The sequence below is a fragment of the Hyperoodon ampullatus genome, assembly GCF_949752795.1.
Source record: "Hyperoodon ampullatus genome assembly, chromosome: X".
NCBI lineage: Eukaryota > Metazoa > Chordata > Mammalia > Artiodactyla > Ziphiidae > Hyperoodon > Hyperoodon ampullatus.
Genome location: NC_136913.1, coordinates 88747785 through 88773116, shown reverse-complemented (window position 1 = coordinate 88773116; position 25332 = coordinate 88747785). Strand labels below are relative to the sequence as shown.

Sequence of the window (25332 nt, the reverse complement as noted above, 5' to 3'; positions counted from 1 at the left end):
AACCATCCATCCTCTCCCAGCTTGGTTGTGCTTCTTCTGCACTCTGTCTGTAATATTGGCTGAGACTGGGATTGGAAAGGAGGCTGATTGACTGCTGGACTGGTGATCGACTCTAACTTTTGTTTCCAGCTGTATCATCTGAATCATCGAAAGATTAGAGTGTGAAGATAGAAAACTGTGACAGATCTTTGGTAGAGGCTGAGACTGGGATAGTGGTATTTAATCAGGACTCCTCTGTAACTTGTACTATGACTGGGGCTGAGATTGAGCCTGGTGTCCAGGCCAAGCCTGAAAAGAAGCCTGGAGAAGAGGTTGGAGGTGGGGCTGAGAGAGAGAATGAAGTCCCAATGGTGGTCAGACCAAAGGTTAGGACCCAGGCCACACCTGGGGCAAGGCCCAAAACTGAGTCCAAGGCTATGGCTGGGGCAAGGCCCAAAAACGAGTCCAAGGCAATGACTGGGGCAAGGCCTAAAACAGAGTCCCAGGCAATGGCTGGGGCAAGACCCAAAGCTGAGTCCCAGACAATGGCCGGGGCAAGGCCCAAAACTGAATCCCAGGCAATGGCAGGGGCAAGACCCAAAACTGAAGCCAGGGCAGTAGGTGGGGCACGTCCTAAGACTGAAGCCAAGGCAATCCCTGGGGCAAGGCCCAAGGATGAAGCCCAGGCTTGGGCCCAGACTGAGTTTGGGGCTGAGGCAATGTCGCAAGCAGAGGGTGTGTCTCAGACCAATGCAGTAACCTGGCCACTGGTCAATACTGAGTCTGGGTCAGCTGCTAAACCTATGGCCCTATCTGTGGATAGGGAACTGGTCAGTGTAGACACTGAGACCTTTCCTGGCTCGCAGGTTCAGACAGGAATCCAACCCTGGTTTGGATCAGGGGAGGAAACTAATATGGGGTCTTGGTGCTATCCCAGGTCCAGGGCCAGAGAGGAGGCCTCTAATGAGTCTGGATTCTGGTCAGCAGATGAGACCTCTACAATGTCCTCTTTCTGGGCTGGAGAAGAGGCCAGTATCAGATCATGGCCTAGGGAAGAGGCCAATACCAGGTCCAGGCACAGGGCCAAACATCAGCCTAATCCCAGATCCAGGCCCAGATCCAAGCAAGAACCCTATATTGATTCCTGGTCTGGGTCTGAGGAAGAGTCTGGCAACCCATTCTGCTTGTGGGCTGGAGAAAATACCAATAATTTGTTCAGGCCAAGAGTCAGGGATGGGGCAAATATGAGGTCCAAGCTCAGGACAAAGAGAGAGGACTTTTTTGAATCTGAGTCTGAAGACGAGTACTATAAAGAGTCTTGGTTTTTGCCTGGAGAAGAAGCCAATAGTAGATTCAGGCCCAGAGACAAGGAAGAGTCTAATACTGTCTTGAAGCCCAGGGTCCAGAAAGATGTTAATAACAGTGACAGGGTCAAACAAGAGCCCAGGTTTGAGGAAGAAGTCATTATTGGGTCCTGGTTCTGGGCAGAGAAAGAGGTCAGTATGGAGGCTGGGGCTTCAGCCATTTGTGAATCTGAGCCAGGGGCTGAGGAGGGGGCCATTGGTGGATCCTTGTTCTGGGCGGAGGAAAAGTCCAGTTTGGGTGCTGTGGCCAGAGAAGAGACCAGGCCAGAGTCTGAAGAAGAGGCCATATTTGGGTCCTGGTTCTGGGACAGGGATGAGGCCTGCTTTGACTTAAATCCCCATCCTGTGTACAAGGCTAGCCCCAGGTTCAGAGATACAGCTGAGGAGGCAGTTAATGTATCATCCAGGCCCCAAACCTGGGAAGAGGTCACTGTTGAATTCAAACCTGGTCCTTGTCATGGGATTGGCTTCCCATCCCCAAGCCCCTTTAGAATTCCTGAGGAAGCAGCATCCATATACTCTGAAATGTTTGAGGGAAAGCCCAAGAATGTGGAAGTTACCCCAGAAGGGGAAGAGCAGGAATCTTTGCTTCAGCCTGATCAGCCTGACCCTGAGTTCCCATTTCAGTATGACCCATCCTACCGGTCAGTCAGGGAAATTCGAGAACATCTTAGGACCAGGGAGAGTGCAGAGCCAGAGGGTTGGTCCTGCAGCTGCATACAATGTGAGCTTAAAATTGGTCCTGAAGAGTTTGAAGAACTCCTTCTATTAATGGACAAAATTCGAGATCCTTTCATTCATGAAATATCTAAGATTGCAATGGGTATGAGGACTGCTTCTCAGTTTACCCGTGATTTCATTCGCGATTCGGGAGTTGTCTCACTTATTGAAACTTTGCTCAATTATCCCTCCTCCCGAGTTAGGACAAGTTTTTTGGAAAATATGATTCACATGGCTCCACCTTACCCAAATCTAAACATGATTGAGACATTCATATGTCAAGTGTGTGAGGAAACCCTTGCTCATAGCGTGGGTTCCCCTGAGCAGCTGCTTGGATTAAGGATGCTTAGACACCTCACTACAACTACAGACTATCACACACTGGTTGCCAATTATATGTCTGGGTTTCTCTCCTTATTAACCACAGGCAATGCAAGAACAAAGTTTCACGTTCTGAAAATGTTATTGAATTTGTCTGAAAATCCTATGGTGGCAAAAAAACTATTTAGTGCCAAGGCTCTATCGATATTTGTGGGTCTCTTTAACATAGAAGAGACAAATGATAACATTCAAATTGTTATTAAAATGTTTCAGAATATCAGTAGTATTATAAAAAATGGAACAATGTCCTTAATTGATGATGATTTCAGTCTTGAGCCACTTATTTCTGCATTCCATGAATTCGAGAAGTTAGCTGAGGAACTGCAAGTCCAAATAGACAATCAGAATGATCCTAAGGTGGGACAGCAAAGCTAATATGATTAACCACCTGCCTCTGATCAGCCTTATGTTCCCAAAGAACCCTGAGTAGTGCTTTGGTTTTCAGTCTGGTTTTATTTTGTAACTTATATTTTAATGCTGATGTTAACTTTGTCCAATTCTTGGTTTGAGCTGGATCATTTTGTGGATGCCAAATGACTACTAGTGCTGAAAAAATTTTGTTGATATTTGTCTTGCTGTCCGTTGCTGTATTTTTCAGTATTGAGCTTCCAATGAACTGAGCCGCCTGTGTAACCTACCCTGCTATTCATTGTTTAAACATATGGTTCTCTATTCAAGTCTGTGTTTTCAATAAAGTTCTGTGTGAAAAGTGGCACAAGTGACCCTTCTTCAGTTCAAAATCCAGGTGTAGATACATTGTGCATAGTTACAAACATAGACAATGAGTAGTATGACATACATACCCTCATTGGAAAATCCCATTCCTAGAGCTTAAGAAGGAAGAGATTACTGTGTGCTGTGGTACTTGAGGAATGCTTCAGAGAAGAGGCGCGCACTTAAATTTGGTCACTGAAAAGTAGGATAAGACAACCCATTAGGTCATTCTTGGAAGTGAGCAGTGGCGGTGTAAAGAAAAGTGTGTAATTGGAAAATCTGTTCCAGTAGTATGGATATAACCTGTCTGCCTGGAATAGGTGAGACAAGTTTAGTGAGGGATGCAGTTGGAATGAGGCCACTTTGGAGAACTAAGTTGGGCCAGATCTGCACATTTTGCAACACAAAGTACAGGTGTTGTCAGTGCCACCTGAAGAGTGAAAGAGTAGAACAGCACACCAATTAAATGGAGTCAGGAATAAGCTTTCCTTTGTGATCCTAATCCAAGGAAAGTATTAAGGAAATACCACGCAGCTATTAAAAATGATCTGTTTATTGGCATGAAATGACACATGCTTTTATATCTGGTGTAATAGAGAAGACTGTGACATCATTTGTGGAAAATTAGATCCCATTTTAAAAACTGTAAATAGACACAATTTCTGTGCAATTTCAATATGACTTTCTAAGAAACTTCATATATTCCATAATCTGGAAGAAAATACACTATGCTAAAAAAGTTTTCAGTGACAGATATTGGGGAGATACAAAAATTAATTAGACAAGGATTTTTTCTTTTAATATGCTTACATCTAGTGCCTCGAGTTGTAGGTGGACATGTTGGAAAGGATACAGTTATGTAAATGAATATATGTTAAAAAGAATTTTTTAGAGATAAACTCATTGAGAAAAGTTGAAAAGGAATGAGACTTCAGAAAGATTAGCTTATGAAATGTTTTAAAGAAAGGTAAAATTACCAAGGTTGCTAAGTTTATACTAGTCTCTTGTACAAAGATGGCAACCTTTTTACATGACTTGCATTTGAAAGATCATCACGTTTCCTTTTGGAGTGACAACAAAGTTCCAGAAGTAGATAGCAGTAATGATTGCACAGCATTGTGCATGTACTTAATGCCACTGAACTGTACACTTCAAAATGGTTAAAATGGTAAGCTTTGTGTTATGTGTGTTTTCCACAGTAATAAGTAAAAACATCATACCATACCTTAAGACAAGAATTGCGGAAGTCAGGGATAGAGTTGGTTTGGAGAGGGAATACAGGATTATGGGAAATATATGTTTTATTATTTTTAGACATGGTGAAATGTTATTTCTGTTTTGTCTGAGGATGTTAATTTTTGAAAAGGTAAAATTATGATTTGTAAATTAGAAATGAACACATGGAAGTTTTTTTTCAACACAACTGCTAAGATTATGAGAATGGTTGAAGGAGATGTGTATACACAATATAATATAAAGAAAACATGTATATTAAATTTCATACACACATAGAAAATAAATGTTAGTATAACATTGCTGGATCAAGTACAAAGCTGATTGATATCTTAAGGGTGATAAATTGAAACCATTTATATTATCTGTTCCACTGGACATAAATCATTTCCATAGCTATTGGACAAAATATCTACAAGTTAACATAAGTCTCTTAGGGTTGAAAACTTGCTCTATCAACAGAAAGTGAAGCCCAGCACTGCACTGAACTAGTATCCAGTAACCTATGTTGTCTTTACCCAATTTTTGTATAATGTTTCTGACAGTGCAACCAGCTTCCCCCCCGCACCCGATTCTAGGTTGCAAGGTTTATGGAAGTAGGGGAAAGTGGCAGTTTTGCTTCCATTCACAAACCACAAGTGCTAACAGAGATCATCCTGGTGGTTGAAATTGGAGATTGAATGTTTGTTTTGGCTATCAATATTTTTCAAGACAGATCCTGTGTGTGTTTTAATACATCACCCGAGTTTTGCACAGAATACTGAAAGTCAGTAGGTCTCCAAAGTCCTCATGGGGTGTTCCTCGCCAGCCCTGTGCTCCTACAGAGCAAGGCCCAGACTTAGGGCTGGAAGCTTTGGCTCCGAATCCAGCCTTCCTTTCAACTCTCTATCTTCACCCTATCAGGAGCTTCAGATTGTTCTAGCAAGCAGCTCAACCCCAGAGGCACAAGACTGTGCCTTGCGTGCTGCAGGGCTGCGGCGGACTTGCCGAGTGCGCGGTCACGTGGGCCTAACTGTGGGTCACGTGACCGCACTCTCACTTGGACCGGCGTAGAGGTGTGTCGCACTGAAAAGGGACGGGAAAGACTTGCACCTGACGCTTGACAGACGGCTGTGAGAGGAGTGGTAGGACGTGATGGTGGGTGCGTGGGTGGGTGTCTCTCCATGCTGCACTAGCCTGAAAGGTAATCCCTCAGGCGCCCAGAATTACGGCCTTTGTTGGCGGAGGACACAGTCCCTCAGCCAATCGCCAGCGTCTTAGCCGGGGTCTGTTTTTGCCCAGGAGCTCAAGAGGCAGGAAGTCAGCCTGCGGGAGGCATACGTGGAGGGAAGCATCGACCGCTGCTAGAGGAGGTGGGCTCGAGGCCAGATATTGGCATCCGTGGGAGGTGGTGGTGGAGACTAGATCCGGGTAGAGGAAGTGTCTCAGAGCCTCGCGTTCCCTTCTGCAAGCCCCTACCCCACCCCTGTCTCCCCGCCCAGCACTGCGTGACTTTACTTCTCTGTGTGGGTGGAAGAGGTGGACACGTGGAAGCAGTTGGCTTCAGGGGAGCCCAGAGAGAGGAAACGGTGAAGTGACAATTTGTGAACACCGGTGGCCCTGGATCAGGAAACGCAGGTGTGAGGATAGGAACTGTGAGCTACACTCCCTTCCTCCCACCTAGTTGGCACTCACTCTCTACTGTTTGTCTTTTCCAGACTGTGAGACCAGCCCAAAATTGGGGGAGGGGTGAGATCCAAGGCTCCAGCTGCCTGGAGATGCAAGAGAGGAATGAACCCCAATCTGGGCAGCTCTGGGGAAGGGGAGCTAACAGACTCAGGAGGAGGGAATCTGGATGCTTTGGGCCCTTCACATACGATTTCTCTTTGGGATACTGCCAAGCTTCTCAACTCCCAAGATGATTCCTGGACCTGAGCTCCAGGCAGCAGCTCCCTCCCATCTAGGAACTCAAAAGCTGATACTCCATCCAGGCTCTCTCCTGCTACTGTGCTGGACCTCAGAATAGGGTTTTTCTGGGAACCACCTGTGGAAACTGTTTTATGGATGGTCTCATGTGTCCGCTCTGCAGGCACTTTGCTCTCTTCCTTGTGTTTTGCTCTCTGTCCACTTCTTAGGGCTTGTTCCTTTGGTCTTATCCTAGGTAGCAGCCTTTGGTAAGTCCTTGTCCTCTTTCTAACTGAATTATCCCCACTACCCCTACCCACCTCTCTCCCCCTGCCCTGGCATCCACTGGATACCAAGGCAGTTTAAGAAAATGCCACTAGGAAGTAATGAATTTTCCTAAGCCCACTCATATCCTTATTTTTATACTCACTATAGAGTTGAAACTATGCAGTAATACTTCAGGCCCTCCTGTTTATATATATATAAATATATATATATATATATATATATATATTTTTTTTTTTTTTTTTTTTTTTTGCGGTACACGGGCCTCTCATTGTTGTGGCCTCTCCCGTTGCGGATCACAGGCTCCGGACATGCAGGCTCAGCGGCCATGGCTCACGGGCCTAGCCACTCCACAGCATGTGGGATCTTCCTGGACTGGGGCACGAACCCATGTCCCCTGCATCGGCAGGCGGACTCTCAACCACTGCGCCACTAGGGAAGCCCCTTCCTGTTTATATTTAAAAGCTGGAATTGAGCAGTGGGCATGTGGGTAAAATTAGAGACTGAGGCCTTAGGACTACCTCCTCCTCTCTTACCCCCTGCCTTCTTTGTATTATCCTCCTCCCTCCACTCTCCAGAATTCTGGTAATATAAGTATCAGGACCAATGTTTAGGTTGTGGCCTTTCCCCTCAAGCTTTGTTGTCTTGTCTGTGCCGTCTTAGAGTTTGACAAACACCTCAAACATGTGGTATAAGAAAGAATATATCTAAACTTTGTCCCTGGTTCCTGGCACAGGGCCTGAAAAAAACCTTGGAATTTCTTGAGCCCTGGGAGTATCTTTGTTATGCTAATGAACGGACTGTGGTGGGTCCCTAGTTAGCTTCTGGTTGTGAGGATGTGGTCTGGTCACTAGAAGGACCAACCACGTGATTAGAGTTGGAGCTTTAGGCCAGCAGGAGCTCCAGAGAAGGAAGGAGGGCTGGATTTGGGGTTCGATCATGTGAACAGTCATGCCTATGCAATGAAACCCCAGTGAAAACTCTTCCTGGTTGGTGAGCACACTGATATCCAGGGAGGGTGATGTTGCCCTGAATCCATGTGAAGAGGACATGGAAGTATGTCTCAGACCCTTCAAGACCTTGTCCTATGTATATCCTTTCTTTTTTTTTTTTTTTTTTTTTTTGTGGTACTTGGGCCTCTCACTGTTGTGGCCTCTCCCGTTGCGGAGCACAGGCTCTGGACACGCAGGCTCAGTGGCCATGGCTCACGGGCCCAGCCGCTCCACGGCATGTGGGATCTTCCCAGACCGGGGCACGGATCCGTGTCCCCTGCATCAGCAGGCGGACTCTCAACCACTGTGCCACCAGGGAAGCCCTATCCTTTCTAATAAAACTATAATTCTACATATAGCACCTTTAGTGTGTTCTAGTAAATTATCAAACCTGAGGGGGTCGTGGGAACCCCTGAATTTATAACTGGTCAGTCAGAAGTATGGGTGGTCCCCCAAGTCTTGCAACTGACATCTGATCTCAAGTGGGGGCAGTATTATTGGGGACTGCACCCTTAAACCTCTGGAGTCTGATGCTAACTCCAGGTAGTTGGTGTCAAAGAACTGATGTCAGAATAATAGTGTCACACATCCTTATTTATAGCAGCCACCCCTAGATTAATATCTGTAAACTGACCTTTGATCCTATGCATCATGCATAAGCAAGTTAAAATAAAGGAGGCAGAGCCTACCAGTGTATTATGGGTGAAAAAAGCAGCATATGTTTTTGTGGCATGCGTCTACAATTTAGATGATTTTTAAAGTTCTCTCTGTATTTTTTCCTCATCAGAGCTCCCTCAGCCTGTATTTCCTGTTGGGGGTACTGCATTTATATTTGGGGAACTTCACACTGCAGTCTGGAGAGATACCACTAAGTCCCACATGCATCCCAGGGCAGATGCTTAACTAACTCACGCCTGTGGGTTTTTTCAGTCTCAGCCAAAGGACTGGGTAAGTGTGGGGTGTGTGTGTCCATGCATGAAGATGATTAGCTCTGTTCTGATCACTCCTTGAGTAGCACTTGTAAGGGCCAAGACCATCCCTCAGTTTTTTCCTGGGAGTGTAGTTGAAGTAAATACCTCAACACTCATATAGCCCTTTTGTTTCTGCCCCCTTTCTGGATAAATATTATGGGCTATCTCATGTAATAAATATCAGGGCCCGTTCAGATGTCATTTGACCTACAATGTTGCTGCCTGGGGATAAAATTAGAGTGAATTTGTCATCTGTCCAATCATGAATGAAAGAAGGGTATCTTAACAGCACAGCTGACCCTCTACTCTGCCCCCAATTTCAAAAAAGCAGCCTTCAGTGGGATCTCGTCTATAAAATGCTACCAGGTCCCCAATGGAGGATTTCAAGGCCCTGTACTTTCCCATACAATTCTACCTTTCCACCTCCATTTCCAACACATTCTTCCAAGTCAGGGCCAGGACTAGAATGAGATAAAGACACAATTTAAGGAGGCACTCACTCGTGCCTCACCCAGTCCAAGCCCTGCTCCACTTTGCCTGCACTCAAGCCACATGGGACTATCTGTTATTTCCGAACCCAACTATACTCTGTGCTTTACTACTTTTGTGCATTTCCCCAGGCTCAATCTTCAATGCCCTCATGCCCTTTCTCTGCCTGTAGGAAACACAGTCATCCTTTTAGGCTCAGCTCAAATGCTAGGGCCTGTTTGAAGTCTTTCTGATACTCTCACCCTTACTCTTTGCCCCTTGGTAGGAAGTAATGCCTCCATCCTATGTACTTACACAGTATTTTATTCACCCCTATTTTAGCATTTGTTTCTTTATATCACGCACTGGAACATTTTTTATGAATAAGACAGAACTAGTGTTGAGGGCCAGGAAGCATAGAGGAAGAAACTTGGACTCTGAAAGTGTGAATCAGACCCCCGTCAGTCTGACCTCAATGCCTGAGCCTTTTACTTCTTTTCATAGTACAGTCGTCCTTCTGTATCCAGCGGGGATTGGTTCCAGGACCATCCAGAGATACAAAAATCCACAGATGCTCAAGTCCCTTATATAAAATGGCATATTATTTGCACATAACCTGTGCACATCTCCCCATATACTTTATTTTATTATTATTATTTTTTAAACATCTTTATTTTATTTATTCACTTTTTTGGCTGCACTGGGTCTTCCTTGCAGCACACAGGCTCTTCGTTGCAGCACATGGGCTTCTCTCTGGTTGTGACGCGTGGGCTTATTTGACTGGTAACATGTGGGATCTTAGTTCCCCAACCAGGGATCGAACCCACGTCCCCTGCATTGGAAGGCGGACGCTTAACCACTGGACCACCAGGGAAGTCCCCTCCCCATATACGTCAAGTCATCTCTAGATTACTTACAATACCTAATACAATGTAAATTCTGCGTAAATGTTGTAAATACAATGCCAATGCTACATAAATAGTTGCCAGTGTGTGTCAAATTAAAGTTTTGAGGGGCTTCCCTGGTGGCACAGTGTTTGAGAGTCCGCCTGCCGATGCAGGGGACACGGGTTTATGCCCCGGTCCGGGAAGATCCCACATGCCACGGAGTGGCTGGGCCCATGAGCCATGGCCACTGAGCCTGCGCGTCCGGAGCCTGTGCTCCGCAACCGGAGAGGCCACAACAGTGAGAGGCCCGCGTACTGCAAAAAATAATAAAATAAAATAAAGTTTTGGTTTCTGGAACTTTCTGGAGTTCTTTGATTCAAATACTTTTGATTCCTGGTTGGTTGAATCTGTGGATGCGGAACCCAGGATAAGGAAGGGTGACTGTACTTATTGTTAATATCAAGATTTAATGAGTGCTTTGTAAGTGCCAGACACTCTTCTAAGGGTTCTAAATATATTAACTTATTTAATCCTCAAAACAACTGTATAGAGTAGATGCTGTTATTGCCTCCGTTCTACACATAAGGAAGCTGAGGCACAGACTGGTAACTTGGCAAGCTCAGTTACCAGAGCTTGATTTGATTAGCAGAGGAGCTGAGATTCAAACCTTTGTAGTTTGAATCTGCAGCTGGCATGTGTTGCCACTACGCTACATCTATTGGGTTGGCCAAAAAGTTCGTTCAAACTTTTTTGCCAGCCCAATATATCCTTCTAGTGCTAATTATCACTAAAAGCTGCCATCATCACCATGACTATCTTCATCATCAGATTTTCTCCTCCTTACAGCTTGTAGAAAAGTACTTTATTCATCATAAAGAAACTTGAACCTGAATGTTGCTAGACTCCCTCCCTGCCCCTTATCCCCTTCTACCTGTGAATCAGCATACTCCAGATTTTCCTTCCTTCCCAACTTAATGGTCCATCATGGGCCATCATTTTTACTACTCGCCTACCTCATCCTCTAGCGCCTGGCTCCACTGTCCTGGCAAAATCTCAGCTCTTGATAGATCCCAAATGTCCACCTCTTTCTATACCTGTGTTGCTTAGTACAGTGCACCTGGGGAAAGTTAACCAAAAGTTTCTGGCTGTTGACAATATGAATTTGTCTTTCTCAACCTCAGTACAGTCCTCAGGATAGAAAGCACATAACCTCTGATATCTTTACACTATGGATATCTCACATGGGTGCACTTCCACACAGTGACTCTCTGAATTGAAACTAGGCTTATTTATAAGCTCACATATTTAATGTACCTCTGAACCCCCTAGATAAGTAAGGTTTAGGTTTTCTGCCTGAAGCCTTCCTTTTCAATCTAAAACGGAAGCCAATCACAGTTCTCAGACCTCTAGCTATCATTAGGCAAGATGTTCAGAATCTACAGTTTTCCTTTCACATGGAAACGTGTTCTGCCACTGGTTTTAAGAGGTAGGGCTTACTGACAGGCAAAAGTCAGGAACTATTACTCACTGAAGCATTGTTTTGTGCCTGAGCATACATAACATTTAGGATTGTTCCATATAACAAGGAATTCAACTAAAACTAACTTAATAAGGAAATTTATTATCCACAGATCAGAAGTACTGAGGCAGAGAAGTCTTGGTGATTGTTTGATTCAGCTAAGGACTCAGCTTTTATCCATCTCTTTCTTCTGCCATTCATAATATCAACTTTCATCCTAAGGCTGGAAACTTGATGGCTGCAAGGAGTCAAGCAACTTTCCAAGGAAGAAAAGGAGATACCTTTACTGATGGCTTTGTCTTATGAGTGAGGACACTTTCCCCAGAAATCCTTCTGCAATCTTCCCTTCATGTCTCATTGAGCAGAGTTATATCACTAGCCATTCCTGAACCAGAGTACCAAGGGGATGAATTATCCTTAGACCAAGCAGACTCACTTCTGGAATTTGGATCAGCCTCCCTGTGGCACATCACTATAAGGAGGAGGGAGGCATACTTATGTAAAAGTGATGTTCTTTTAGTAAAGGGTTATGTTAAGCAACACAGTATACAAAGCACCAAGGTTACAGTAAGAAAGAGCACAGCGGCGATTTCTTAGCAATCATGACCTCTAAAAGCCACCGTGGAGATCGCATCTACTCTTTTTTTTTTTAACATCTTTATTGGAGTATAATTGCTTTACAATGGTGTGTTAGTTTCTGCTTTCTAACAAAGTGAATCAGTTATACATATACATATATCCCCATATCTCTTGCCTCTTGCGTCTCCCTCACTCCCACCCTCCCCATCCCACCCCTCTAGGTGGTCACCAGGCACCGAGCTGATCTCCCTGTGCTGTGCGGCTGCTTCTCACTAGCTATCTATTTTACATTTGGTAGTGTATATATGTCCATGCCACTCTCTCACTTTGTCCCAGCTTACCCTTCCCCCTCCCCATGTCCTCAAGTCCATTCTGTAGTAGGTCTGCGTCTTTATTCCTGTCTTGGCCCTAGGTTCTTCATGACCATTTTTTTTTTTTAGATTCCATATATATGTGTTAGCATACGGTATTCGGTTTTCTCTTTCTGACTTACTTCATCTAGTCTTACTGCTTTCCCCAGCCCACCCCATAATATGACTAGATCACAATTTTAAGAGGAACTAGAAAGACCTGATACTTGCAGATATTTCAGAATATCAGATAGTTTCTCAGTTAGTGTGTACAAGAATCCTGTGAAGTAGTTATTACCAATCCCCTTTGAGGGATGACTTAACTGAGTTATAAAAACATTAAGTACCTTTTCCAAAGTGACACAGTTAGTGGTAAAATCTCTACTTAAACTTTGGACTGCCTGGCTCTGAAGTCTGGCTAAGTCCCAGAGTAGAGCCCAGGGGAGAGAGTCTGTACTCTACTATGCAGCCTCCTTTTAGAAAGTGCTTCCAGGGATCAGAAACTGGTAACTCTAGTCAAAGCAAGCACCTAATAGTATAGTGCACTGCCGCTTCATGGTGGTGGTGTTGGTAACAGAGATGACTTTTCTACTGGGGTTAAGTCACAGTTGCTCAGACCTCACCACCAGGAACTTTGAGTCAGGAAGTCTGAATTCTAATCTGCACTCCACGTTAAGAATTTGGGGGCTGAGATGCCAGGTTCAGGGAGTCATGTAAATTTTCTAAACCTGGGAGGGAAAAGAGCAGATATTTATGGAGCAGCTAGGTTTTCAAGGGCAACTTTATTCCCAGATCTGAAGTTCAGCTGAAAAGAAGAGGATGAAAGCTGTGTTCATTGGTCTCTAGTTATCCTGTTAAAATCCATAGGACACACTTCCAGTTTCAGTTCTGACATGTAAAGAGCTTGGAAGTCATTGTTCCTGTACTTACAAGAAAAAAAGCTGAACAAACTGAGAATCAATGACTTATCTTAGACCCATCAGAGAACTGAGGTCACAGGGCAAATGACCACCCCAAATACTGGAGAAAAGACATCCAGAGAGTCACAGCCTATATCTCGTTACATAGAGCAGAAACTGCTAGAGACATAAACAGGTAAGAACACTTAAGTGGGAATTCTGACAAATTGATGGAGACTGAGGGTGGAATAGTAGGAGAGTGAGAAACCCCTAGAGACCTGCAGTCTTAGCAGTGTTGTGGGCTTTACCTCCAGGAACTCCAGCAGGTTCTCATAGTGAAGATCCCAGAAAGATCTCCTCAGGGCTCTGGCAGTGGGAGGGGAAGTGTACACTCAAGAAATACACCCCCAAGTCTTCTCCATAACAAAGGCCTACTCTCCAGCAGAAAAGACTTTCCCAGAGCCTTATCTCAGCTGAGGGAAAGGCATTCCTCCTATCCAGCACACTCTGGCCTTCCATTCTCCTGTAAGGGGGAGAAAGATGCTAAAGAAACACTTGTGAAGGTCACAGTCTAGAGACAGGCCCACAAAAGACTGGAATTTAACCAGAAAATTATATAACACTTCCTCTCCTCCACATGCTAACAGGCCTCCAGTGTAGTAACAGTGGAGTGCAGCTGAAAGAGTTGCAAGGTGCAGACTCTCTCTGCAAGATGTAATTAGGGAAACACAAAGTTAAGAGGAGAGACAAAAATAAAGACACTAGAGGAATTTGAAGACTGACACCTGCAGCTACAGCAAACATTACACACAGCCCAACTGGTAACCAGCTTAACATAAAGCTTTTCACTGGGGGCTTCCTGGTGGCGCAGTGGTTGGGAGTCCGCCTGCCGATGCAGGGAACGCGGGTTCGTGCCCCGGTCTGGGAAGATCCCACGTGCCGCAGAGCGGTTGGGCCCGTGAGCCATGGCCGCTGAGCCCGCGCGTCCGGAGCCTGTGCCCCGCAACGTCCGGAGCCTGTGCCCCGCAACGGGAGAGGCCCGTGAGAGGCCCGCGTACCGCAAAAATAAATAAATAAATAAATAAATAAATAAATAAATAATAAAGCTTCTCACTGAAGGTCTATTTAACTCAGTTCCTATTACCCAACACATCATATCCAGCTTTCAACACAAAATTATAACACATAATAAAGGCAAGAAAAAGCATTGTTTAAGGACACAAGTCATCTGAACCAGGCTCAGATATAATGCAGATTTTGGAATTTAAAATAAGTATGATTTATTTGTTAACAGCCCTAATAGATAAACTAGTGTGTATGGCAAGTGTGTGAGATCCCAGTAGGTTCTAATCCCTGACACATTCCCACCCTGCCAAAGATGATGAGCGCTTGGAGGCACCTGCAAGAGAAGACCTGACAGAACCCGGGGAGAGAAGCCAGGACCGGCCCTACCTGGTGCCTGACACCTGGCTGTGGGATGAGAGACAGGGAGGACTGTCTGAGCCGGTGCGGGTCCTGAGAGGGAAAGGCCCTCTTTCCTGGGCAACTGCAGGGGCGGCGAAATGGCAAAGTGTGCTACCGTGCTACCACTGCGACTGAGAAAATGGCAGCGTGGCAGAGAGGGTGACGACACTGGCGCAGACAGGTGGTTTGTTTCCTCAGGCCAGAGGTCCATCTAGGGCTGCCTTCCTGTAGAAGAGGGGCAGTGGCTCGGCCTCCACGGGCGCCGCCTCCCACCTTCCTCCGGCCCGCGGCCCCAGAAGGTGGAAAGCAGACCCGGGGAGGGCCGTCCTCACAGCTCCTCTGCCACTGGCGCCCAGGGAGGATGGCGGGCGCGATGCGGGAGGGTAGGGGTGCGGACTCTGAGCAGTCCCGTACACACACACACACAGACACACAGACACACAGACAGACAGACAGACACACACACACACACACACAGACACACACCCCGGGACGCTCTGTATCCATCCGCTGCTACCTCCAGTGCGGCCCCTCTCTAACCTCCCAAACCCGGCCCCCACTGCCCACCGCCCGCCGGCCCTACACGCTGCGGTGCCAGAAGTGTGCGGGGCGGGGAGGGTGGTCGCCCGACGGGGGGCGTTGGAGGACCGGCGTGGCCCCGCCCCTGAGGCCTGGACCCCCCGGCCCCGCCCCTTTCTGGGTCGGAACTATGGTGGGCCTGGGAGGGGGCGTCGATCCCGTTCGTGCCGTATCCCTCCGCCCCCTTCCCGACACCCTCGCCGCGAGCGGTTGTTGCCGCAGCCTTCGCAGCCCCTGCCGGGTTTGGCGCAGCCGCGCGGGGGGCGGGACGCCTCTTTGCCATTCTGCCCGCACGGCGAGCGGTGGAAATCCGAGTGAGGAGCTGCGACAGGAGGGGGAGGCCAACCATCGGGACCCTGCGCCTGCGAAGGCAAGTGGGGGTGTCTCGGGGGCGACGAGCGGCTCACACCCTGCCCCCGCGGACCCTGGCAGTCTGACGAGGGGGAGGCAACCGGGTCGGAGCGGGTCCCTGAGAGAGGTGCGCATCGCCGGGGGAACCCTGGCGCTGAGGAGGCGGCGACCGGCGCGCACCGGGCCCGGGGCGCGAGGTCTTGGCCACAGGGCTTCCCTCGGATCCTGGGGAGGCGAACGGTGCGGCCGCTTCCTGGAGGGCTTTCTGGGCGCCCGCGCCCCGCCGTCGACGGTGCCTGTGCCAGGAGAGGGCTGTGGGGGAGGCTGCTGCGGGCGAAATGGCGGAGGGTAGATGGGGTGGGCGCTTCGGGGTGGCCGCCGCGGATGGCAGTCGGAGCCGGGTGCCGAGCGGGTGGGCGCGGGGGACCGCCCACCTGGGTCCTGATTCTGGAAAGGGGTCTGTCGGACCCCACGTGCCCGGTGCTGTCCCTTCCCACAGGCGCCTCATTGATGCCAGAGTGTCCTGTGTGCGTGGTAGGTCTGGCACATTCAGTGAAAGGGGAACTGAGCGAGTAGATTATGAAGACACCAAAATGAAAAGTTTATGTGCCTCTTAATACAGCAGTTTTGTTGCCTTCCATATTTAGGTCTTTGACCCAATTAAATGCAAGCAAATGACAGGTTGAGGAGTCAGTAGTCTTTCACAGGAAGGATCCGTGTAAGTAAATAATGTATTAATCCATCTTTCTCATTTGGGATCTGTTTTCTCAACATCCTAGCCCACTTTAATATGTTGAGGTGTGGGAATGGCTCTTCAGAATAGAGAGGAAATTTTTCTGAAGGGTCAATTTAGAACGCATGAAGTCAGTTTGTTCTTCATTTTCTGGTTTTGGAAACCCAAACCCCATTTACCCTTCACAGCCCCCTCTCATTTTGGTGCAGAAGCAGTCCCACAGAAGATTTTGTGGAGTTCCTGAGAAATTCTGAGACATGAGAGACATTTATTTACTTATTCCTTGATTTTTCAAAAGGAGGTTTTAGGACCTGAATCCTGGGAATCTGTTCATTAACCTGATACTTTTCTACCATTGTCAACATACTCTCTTGGTGTTTTGCTGAATGCCCCTTCTCTTTCTATAGGGCGTGACTCTTCTCCAGCTAGTGGACTGTTCTGTAGTGGTACGGGTAGCATCTCCTGAGGACACCTGCTATGTGGACTGGCTGGCATAGGTGGTGAATGAGATAGGGACTATGTATGTGTGGGGAAGGGGAGAAGGTAGGGGCATGCAAGATGGTATTGAAATAGTAGTCCCCATTATGTTCACTGCCTGTCTTCTAAATACAGTTGCCTGTGTTCCACTACCCATTCTTGCACCTCATCTTTTTGTTCAAGGAAGGAGGTGTGGCCTCTGCTAGGAAAATGACTGACTTTAGTGTTGGGGGGTGTGATTAGACAAGCTTCAGGTCTCTGGGGAGTGGATGGGGGATCATTTGGGAGGAGCAGACAGGTGGGGGATATTTAACATGGCCTTGAATGTACAGAAGCATATATTGTAACACTTGTCATGGGTGTTGGGCCATCTCAGTCTCTTTTGTGTTCTTTCCTCTTTTTGTCTATCCATAGGTTTGTTCCTTTATAGAGTACTATAGAAATCTGCAGGTAGCTGTTCACTTTGAATTTGATTAAGAAAGAGGACAAAAGCTATTCATTTGGATCCAAGGTGAGTGTGAGCGTGAGCACCCCTATTGATTGGGAATGGGAATTGGCTGTTGGCAAGTAAGACCAGATCATATCTTGGAGCCATTGTCTTCCAACTTCCCATACACCTCTGCCCTCACATTTATGTATAGGAAATGGGGCTAGGGTGAGCCAGGATTGTGCCTATAGGGTAATTGATAGATACCTAGGAAGTGGGGAAGGAAGCCATGAGGAGGACCAAGGAGGCCAGAAACATTATATTCACAAAGCCTTAGATTTGGAAAGGCAGGTATTGGGTTTAGAAGCCAGAATGCATGTCTGTCTACCAAGTACTTAAAATTCCAGTCCCTCCTGTGTTTTTGTCCATAGGTCTGCCTGTGAGTCGACTATAGGGCTTATCAACACTGGAAGCAAGAAAGGAGAAAATTGCACCAGATCAGTTCAGATTGGTGTGAGGCCTACCAGATAGACCTATAGAGTATAGTGGTATATACTAAAGGGGCTGGACACTCCTTAGCCTCTCTCACTTTCACCAAGCTTTCCCATCATCTCCGTTCCTATTTGATGCAGAGAAAAGAGTATGGAAGTGCCTGGTCAGGGCATTGTTGGGCATTAGTGGGACTGTGGAAGGGATAAAATGAGGTAACAGAGTTTTCTACTATTCTACTTCTCCTACCACACAATCTATCTCTACTTTCTCATGTCCTGTGTGGCTCTCTGCATAGAAAAGCACAGTTGGAAGAGACTCAAAGCCCATTTTCTTCTTCCATCTCAGGCCTGTCTCCAGTGGTGGTTGTGGTGGCCTTGAAGTGACAGAGGATCATCACCTTCAACCCAGTAGAAGAATATTAAGACACTGACCTGGGACATATTGAGAACCAAAGCCAAGACTGTATAGAGCTATCTATATAACTGGGCTTCAACCATGGCTGGGGTTAAGAATGCAAGTAGAAAGAATAGGAGTAGAAAGAATGAGAGTAAAAAGAAGGCCAAAACTGAAAAAAGGGCTGGTGTAGAAGCTGAAGCAAAGAGGGAGGCTACTGGCATAGTCAGATCTGTATCCAAGACCCAGGCCAAAGCAATAGCCAAGGCAGGGACTCAGGAAGATGCAGTGGCAGAGGTGAAGACAGCGTCTAAGAACAAGATTGTTACTGAGATGAAGGAAGGAGCTCTGGCAGATTTCAGTCCCAAAGCTGAAGATGAGGCCACTAGAGCATCTCGGTTTTGTTCTGTGGCTGAGGCTAGTGCTGAGTCCAGTGCTGCGTCCAGGTCTACATGTAAAGATAAGACTGGTATTGATACCTGGTTTTGGGCTGGGGAAGAAGCCAGTGTTGGTTCCTGGTTCTGGAATGGAGAAGAGGCTGGTAATTGTTTCAGTGCTAAGGATGAAAGTAAGGCTGATATTTGTCCCCCATCCTGTGCTAAGAAGTTGGAGCCTGTGGCTGGGGCCAACTGCAAGGCTAGGCCAGGGGCTGAGGAGGAGGAGGAGGAGAACGTTATTGGGAGCTGGTTTTGGGATGGAGATGAAACTAGTTTTGACCCTAACCCTAGACCTGTGAGCAGGATAATTAAGCCCCAGCCTGTGGATGAAATTAATGAAAAAGATAGGCCCAAGGACTGGTCTGAGGTAACTATCTGGCCCAAAGCTCCTGCTGTAACTCCAGCAGTGTTAGGCTTTAGATCCCAAATCCCATTTGAGAAAAAGCCTCCTTCATATGTTGTCCTGGCCTCCGCTGAGGAAAATACCTGTTCTTTGCCTGTGGCAACAGCGGCATGCCCTTCTAGGAGCACTCCCTCAAGCTCACAGCCTATCTCAGAGTACCCATTTGGTTCTGACCCTTGTATCCAGACCATAGAGGAGATTAGACGCCAAATCAGGATCAGGGAGGTGAATGGGATTAAGCCATTTGCTTGCCCTTGCAAAATGGAATGCTACATGGATTCTGAGGAGTTTGAAAAACTTGTTACCTTACTTAAATCAACTACTGATCCTCTCATTCATAAAATAGCTCAAATTGCAATGGGGATCATTAATGTTCATCCATTTGCCCAAGAGTTCATTAATGAGGTGGGTGTAGTGACACTTATTGAAAGCTTGCTTAGTTTTCCTTCCTCTGAAATGAGAAAAAAGGCTGTAATTACTCTGAATCCCCCCTCTGGGGATGAAAGACAACGCAAGGTTGAATTACATGTTAAGCATATGTGTAAGGAAACCATGTCTTTTCCCTTGAACTCACCTGGACAGCAATCCGGATTAAAGATACTAGGACAACTGACTACTGATTCTAACCATCACCACATTGTTGCCAATTACTTTTCAGAGCTTTTTCATTTGCTCTCCCTGGGAAATCGTAAAACCAGAAATCTTGTTTTGAAAGTACTTTTGAATATGTCTGAAAATCCAACTGCAGCCAGAGACATGATCAATACAAAAGCATTAGCAGCATTAAAACTCATCTTTAACCAAAAAGAGGCAAAAGCCAATCTCGTTAGTGCTGTGGCCATATTTATTAACATAAAGGAGCATATCAGAAAGGGCTCAATTGTAGTTGTTGATCATTTGAGTTATAATACACTCATGGCCATTTTCCGTGAAGTTAAAGTGATCATCGAAACAATGTAAAATGAGCTAGAAATAAAAGAACCCTTTGAACAATCTCCAAACTCTAACAGGCTGTGTGTTCCCAAAGAGCCATGCATAATGTTTTGGTTATTACAGTGTGCATGTTATAAATTACATCTTTAACACAATATTACCTGTGACAGTCTAGGTCTGAGCTACCATTTTGGGGTATCAAATTAATATTTCATTGTGAGTTGAAAACATCTGTTGATTATTCTCTTGTGTAGATGGGGAGCTTTTTAACATTTAAGATAGCAAATCGGTGCATCATAAGTAAGCTAACTTTTCATTAGTATCTGCTTAGATCCATTTGCAGCTACAAATGATTTAAAAAGATAATATCCTTGAATTTATAATCTAGTTGTAGAAACAAGGCATATACACACAAAAAGATATCTAACACACACACACATATATGTATACACACACACTCATTGCCAAATGTGCACTCTCAATACGTAAAGAAAGCAGGGTTGCTACCGGCTGTTTAATGTAAAAGGAATTACTGTTTTTCCCCTATTCTACCTGCATCAGATAACTCATTCTACAACACACAAATGGCCCTGAATCTCAGATAAAATGTAATATTCATCTTTTATTTTGCTACTGCATTTATAACACATATTGTTAGGCTCTTTCATTTATGTCAAGTCATCTTGCAGAAGAGAAAGGAGGTAGATGTAGGGAGGAAACATTTCCTGAGTACCTACTCATGTCATACTGTGTTGGCATTATATTTTACAGGTTTCTTCTTAACAATGGTTCTCTGAGCTATGTACTGGTATTTTTTTTTATGATTATAACTCGTTGTTCTGGATTGCCTCCAATGGCAGTTAAGGAAGTTGAATACTTATCCCTAGATTCCCACAGCAGGCAAGTGTGGCATAGCTGTTTTGTCTGATACCAAAACCCGCTCTCATTGCACTACCTTATAGTCCTCTTCCACTTTTTGTGTGGCAGCCTTCAAGGCTCACAGAGTGGTTTTTTTTTTTTTTTTTTTTTGCGGTATGCGGGCCTCTCACTGTTGTGGCCTCTCCCGTTGCGGAGCACAGGCTCCGGATGCGCAGGCTCAGCGGCCATGGCTCACGGGCCCAGCCACTTCCTGGCATATGGGATCCTCCCAGACCGGGGCACGAACCCGTATCCCCTGCATCGGCAGGCGGACTCTCAACCACTGCGCCACCAGGGAGGCCCACAGAGTGGTTTTAATGATTCAATTTTGCTGTAGATAATGTCCCTTCCAGTCTTGCGATTCTTAACTTCCTCTAAATGCACATGTCCATTAGGCATTTGGCTAAACCTTGCTGGAGTCAGAAGAAAAGTCTGGGATGAGTGTATGGATTTGAACTGGCAGTGTCTGGGAAACAGTAGGTGCCCCAAACTGTTGAATGAATGAGATGTAGATTTGGAGTCAAACAACTGAAATTTGCTATGTGTCCTTCCTATCTTCTTCAATAAAGAACTGGAATCATTCTGTACATTGTTTCATACCTTACAGTTTAAAAGATAATTGCTTTTTTTTCCTTGCAAAATTATGCCTTAATTTGTTTACCATTTATAATTTATTCTCCTGTGTGTCATATGAAAAGATACACGGTTCTATCTTTTACTAGTAGGCAAGCCTACTCTCTGCATTTGTACTAGCTAAAACTGTACAGGATAAACTTAATTGGAGAAATTTAGGCCCAGGCCCAGAACTGCAGCTTCATCAACACAAAACAGGAGAGCTAGGAGAGGAGCTGCTGCCTCAATCTACAAGATAGTGATTCCTGGAAGTCTGTGGTCCAGAAAGCATTCCCAGGACTTGGGCTATAGCTATAGACTCAGGGTAGGAATTACAACCCCTGGTCTGAGCTGAAGAGAATGTTTCAGTGTAAAAATATTGGGTTATATGCTTTGAGATTTTTAAACAGTTAAGAAATTAAAACAAGATCATACTGTAAATACTGTTTGTAACTTGCCTTTCCTCCCACTAACTGTATATTGTGACCATCTTTCCATATCAATAAATAGGCTTCTACAAATATTTTTGAATCTCTTAATGTTTTTCCTGTGTTAACATTTGGTGCATAGTACCCTAATCTTTCATTGTATATCATCTTAATAAAGAATATGCATAAATTTATTCTCTTGCAGAAATAGAACTACAGTATTCTGCAACTTGCCTTTTTGTCTTTTCAGTTATCTTTCCAATTTAGTATTATACAGATCTACCACATGCTTTTATTTAATAGCTTTATTGAGATATAATTGAGATACCTCAAACCATACATATTTAAAGTATACAGTTTGGTAAGTTTTAACATATGTATACAGACACGAAACCATCACCACAATCAAGATAGCAAACATACCCATCACCCTGAAAAGTTTCTTCATGCCCCTTTGTAATGCCTCCTTCCCACCTCTCCCTATTTTGTCCCCAAACAACCACTGATCTGCTTTCTGACAATATAGAATCATTTTCATTTTCTGTAGTTTTACATAAAAGGAATCATACAGCATATATTCTTTTGGAGGGAAGGGGATCTCGCTTCTTTCACTCAGCATAATTATTTGAGATCCATCTATGTTGTTTTGTGTATCAATAGTTCATTGCTTTTTATTGCCAAGTAGTATTCTATATGTCTATACCACAGTTTGCACAGTTTATCCATTCATCTGTTGATGGGCATTTGGGTTTTTTCCAGATTTGAGCTACTGCAAATAAAGCTGCTACAACTGTTTCTTGTAGAACTGTTTGTATGGGCATTTGCTTTTCTCTTGGATAACTACCTAGGAGTGGGATGGCTGGGTCATATGGGAGGTATACATTTAACTTTTACATTTTCCAAAATGGTTGTACCATATTACATTCCCACAGCAGTGCATGCGAGTTCTGATTCCTCCACATCCTTGCTAACGCTTGGTATGGTTGGTCTTTTAATTTTAGCCATATCTCATTGTGGTTCTCATTTGCACTTTGCTAATCACTAATGATGTTGAACACCTTTTCATATGCATATTTGCCATCCATATATATTGGATGAAGTAGGTATAAATATTTTGCCCCATTTTTTTAAATTGAGTGGTTCCTTTTTATTGTCGATTTTTAAGAGTTCTTTATATATACTGGATATAAGTGTATTATTAGATATTACAAATATTTTCTCCCAGTCTGTGGATTGTCTTTTTATTCTCTTAAAAATGTCTTTTGGAAAGCAGAACTTTTTAATTTTAATGAAGAACAATTATTTTACCAATTGTGTTTTTGTTTTAAATATAAGAAATTGTTGCCTAACCAAGGTCATAAAGATTGTATCCTATATTCTAAAAGTTTTACAGTTTTAGGTTTCATATTTAGGTCTATGATCCATTTTGAGTTTTTTATATATGGTACACCTTATATATAGGTTGAAGCTCAATTTTGGCATAGTGATATCCAGTTAGTACAGTATCACTTGCTTAAAAGACTCTTCTTTCTCCACTGAGTTGCCTTTGCACCTTTGTCAAAAATCAGTTGTCTCTGTATGTAATGGGTCTGTTTCTGGACTTTTTATTCTGTTCCATTGATCTACTTGTGTATCTTCATTACAGTGCTACCTTGTCTTGATTACTGTAGCTTTATAATGTCTTGAAATCAGGCAGCATGAGTCCTCTATTATTTTTCAGTTTGGGGGTTATTCTTACTCTTGCTTTTCCATATGAATTTTAGAGTCAGCTTGTCCATTTCTACAAAAACTCCAGCCGGGATTTTGATTGGGATAGCTTTGAATCAGTAGATAAATTTGGGGAGAACTAACATCTTAACAATATTGAATCTTCTGTTTATTTAGGTCTCCTTTAATTTCTCTCAGCAGCGTTTTATAGTTTTTATATAACATACTTATTAGTTTATTCTTTCATATTCTTATTCTTTAGCATATTCTTATATTCTTTCTTCTGTGAAAAGTGATGCATCATTGTTTATGTCTTCATGCCTGTTTGAATATTTCTGTATGACAAATTCCTTGAAATAGTACCACTTTGTCAAAGATCATGAATGGCGATGCCCTCAAATAGAACCACTTTGTCAAAGATCATGAATGGCAATGCCCTCCAGCCAAAACCACCAATATTTGAACAAGTTAGGTTGTAGAGAGGAAGAACACACACCATGGGGAATCATGGGGTGCTTCAGTAAGGGGGTTTTAGAAACAACTTATTTTAGGATTAGGACTTGTGTTAGGTGATTTGGAGGAGGGTTTAAGGAAGTGAGGCTTTGCTGTAGATTGAAAGCTGTCAGGAAATATGAGTACAGTAGACCCTTGAAGAACATGGGTTTGAACTGAGTGGATTTTTTTCAATAAATAGTGCTACAGTACTACATGATTATGGTTGGTTGAATCCATGGATGTAGAATCACATATAGGGAGGGCCGACTGTAAAGTTATACACAGATTTTCAACTGCGTGGAGGGTCAGCACCGCTAACCCTCATGTTTTTCAGGGGTCAACTGTAATTCTATGACTTGGTATCTAAATAAATCTTGTTCTACAAATGGGGAAGACTAGGTCAAGACTAGAGTTGTGATAGGTAAAGAAGGAGCAGCCACTTATATTAGTCAGAATAGGAGGATATTTGGCCATTTTTGTGATTGGGACAATGTTTCTCTGTGTTCATACATGATTACAGAGTAAGCCTGTTTTTGTCTTGATATATCACAGTCGCAGAGTGGCCTTATCAGATGTTAATGTTCTGTGAAATTGTTTATATTCGACAGGAGAACACCAAGGCTTAGCTGTGAATGCTGGGCCAGCTCATGGATGTCAAGGGCTGCTTTTCTTCTTCTCATGGATATTTTCAAATTTTTACATATATTTGCTTACTGACCTTCAAAATATATCCCCTCAACCCATGGTGCATGAATGTCTATTTATTCATATTCTTGTCAGCATTCAGTATCAATATTTTCAATCGTTGCTATCCTCAGAGGCAGAAGAATCATCTCTGTTGTTTTTATAACATTTTAAAGGTTACATAATATTCTGTATATGAATGTGACAGTTAAATCACACCTCTGTATTCCATTGGGTTAGTTCTAGGGATGTAAGGATGGACCCTATCACCTAGTGTGAGAAGGAGTGGAATATATACATGCATGCATCACTCTGCCTGTTTTACTCATGCCCCCTCATTGCTGCCCCTCCCATATGATCTCCAGATTCAAGCCCTGACAAGTACCACCAACTGACAACCAGAAAAGTTGTACCACTTTACACTTTGTGAACTAAATTTAAAACATAAGAGTGAAGAGTTTAGCTTGCTGACATTGTGTTACAGAGTTTAGGTCCTGAACTCTCTTACAGACCCGCCCTTAGGCAACAACCACAGCGAGTAGACTGGCAACTGATATGTACATGCAAGTACAAC

At 44.5% G+C, this 25332-nt stretch overlaps 2 protein-coding genes across 2 annotated transcripts; both read left to right on the top strand.

Moving 5' to 3' along the window:
* Positions 1-248: 248 nt before the first annotated feature.
* On the top strand, positions 249-2819 carry LOC307069347 (G-protein coupled receptor-associated sorting protein 2-like; the record flags this gene model as incomplete). The annotated part of the gene is made up of 1 exon (XM_079727640.1): positions 249-2819. One exon carries the CDS (start codon positions 249-251, stop codon positions 2817-2819), a length of 2571 nt encoding a protein of 856 aa, XP_079583766.1.
* A 15424-nt stretch (positions 2820-18243) lies between these two features.
* Positions 18244-19941, top strand: GPRASP3 (G protein-coupled receptor associated sorting protein family member 3; the record flags this gene model as incomplete). The annotated part of the gene is made up of 1 exon (XM_079727951.1): positions 18244-19941. One exon carries the CDS (start codon positions 18244-18246, stop codon positions 19939-19941), a length of 1698 nt encoding a protein of 565 aa, XP_079584077.1.
* Positions 19942-25332: the final 5391 nt, after the last annotated feature.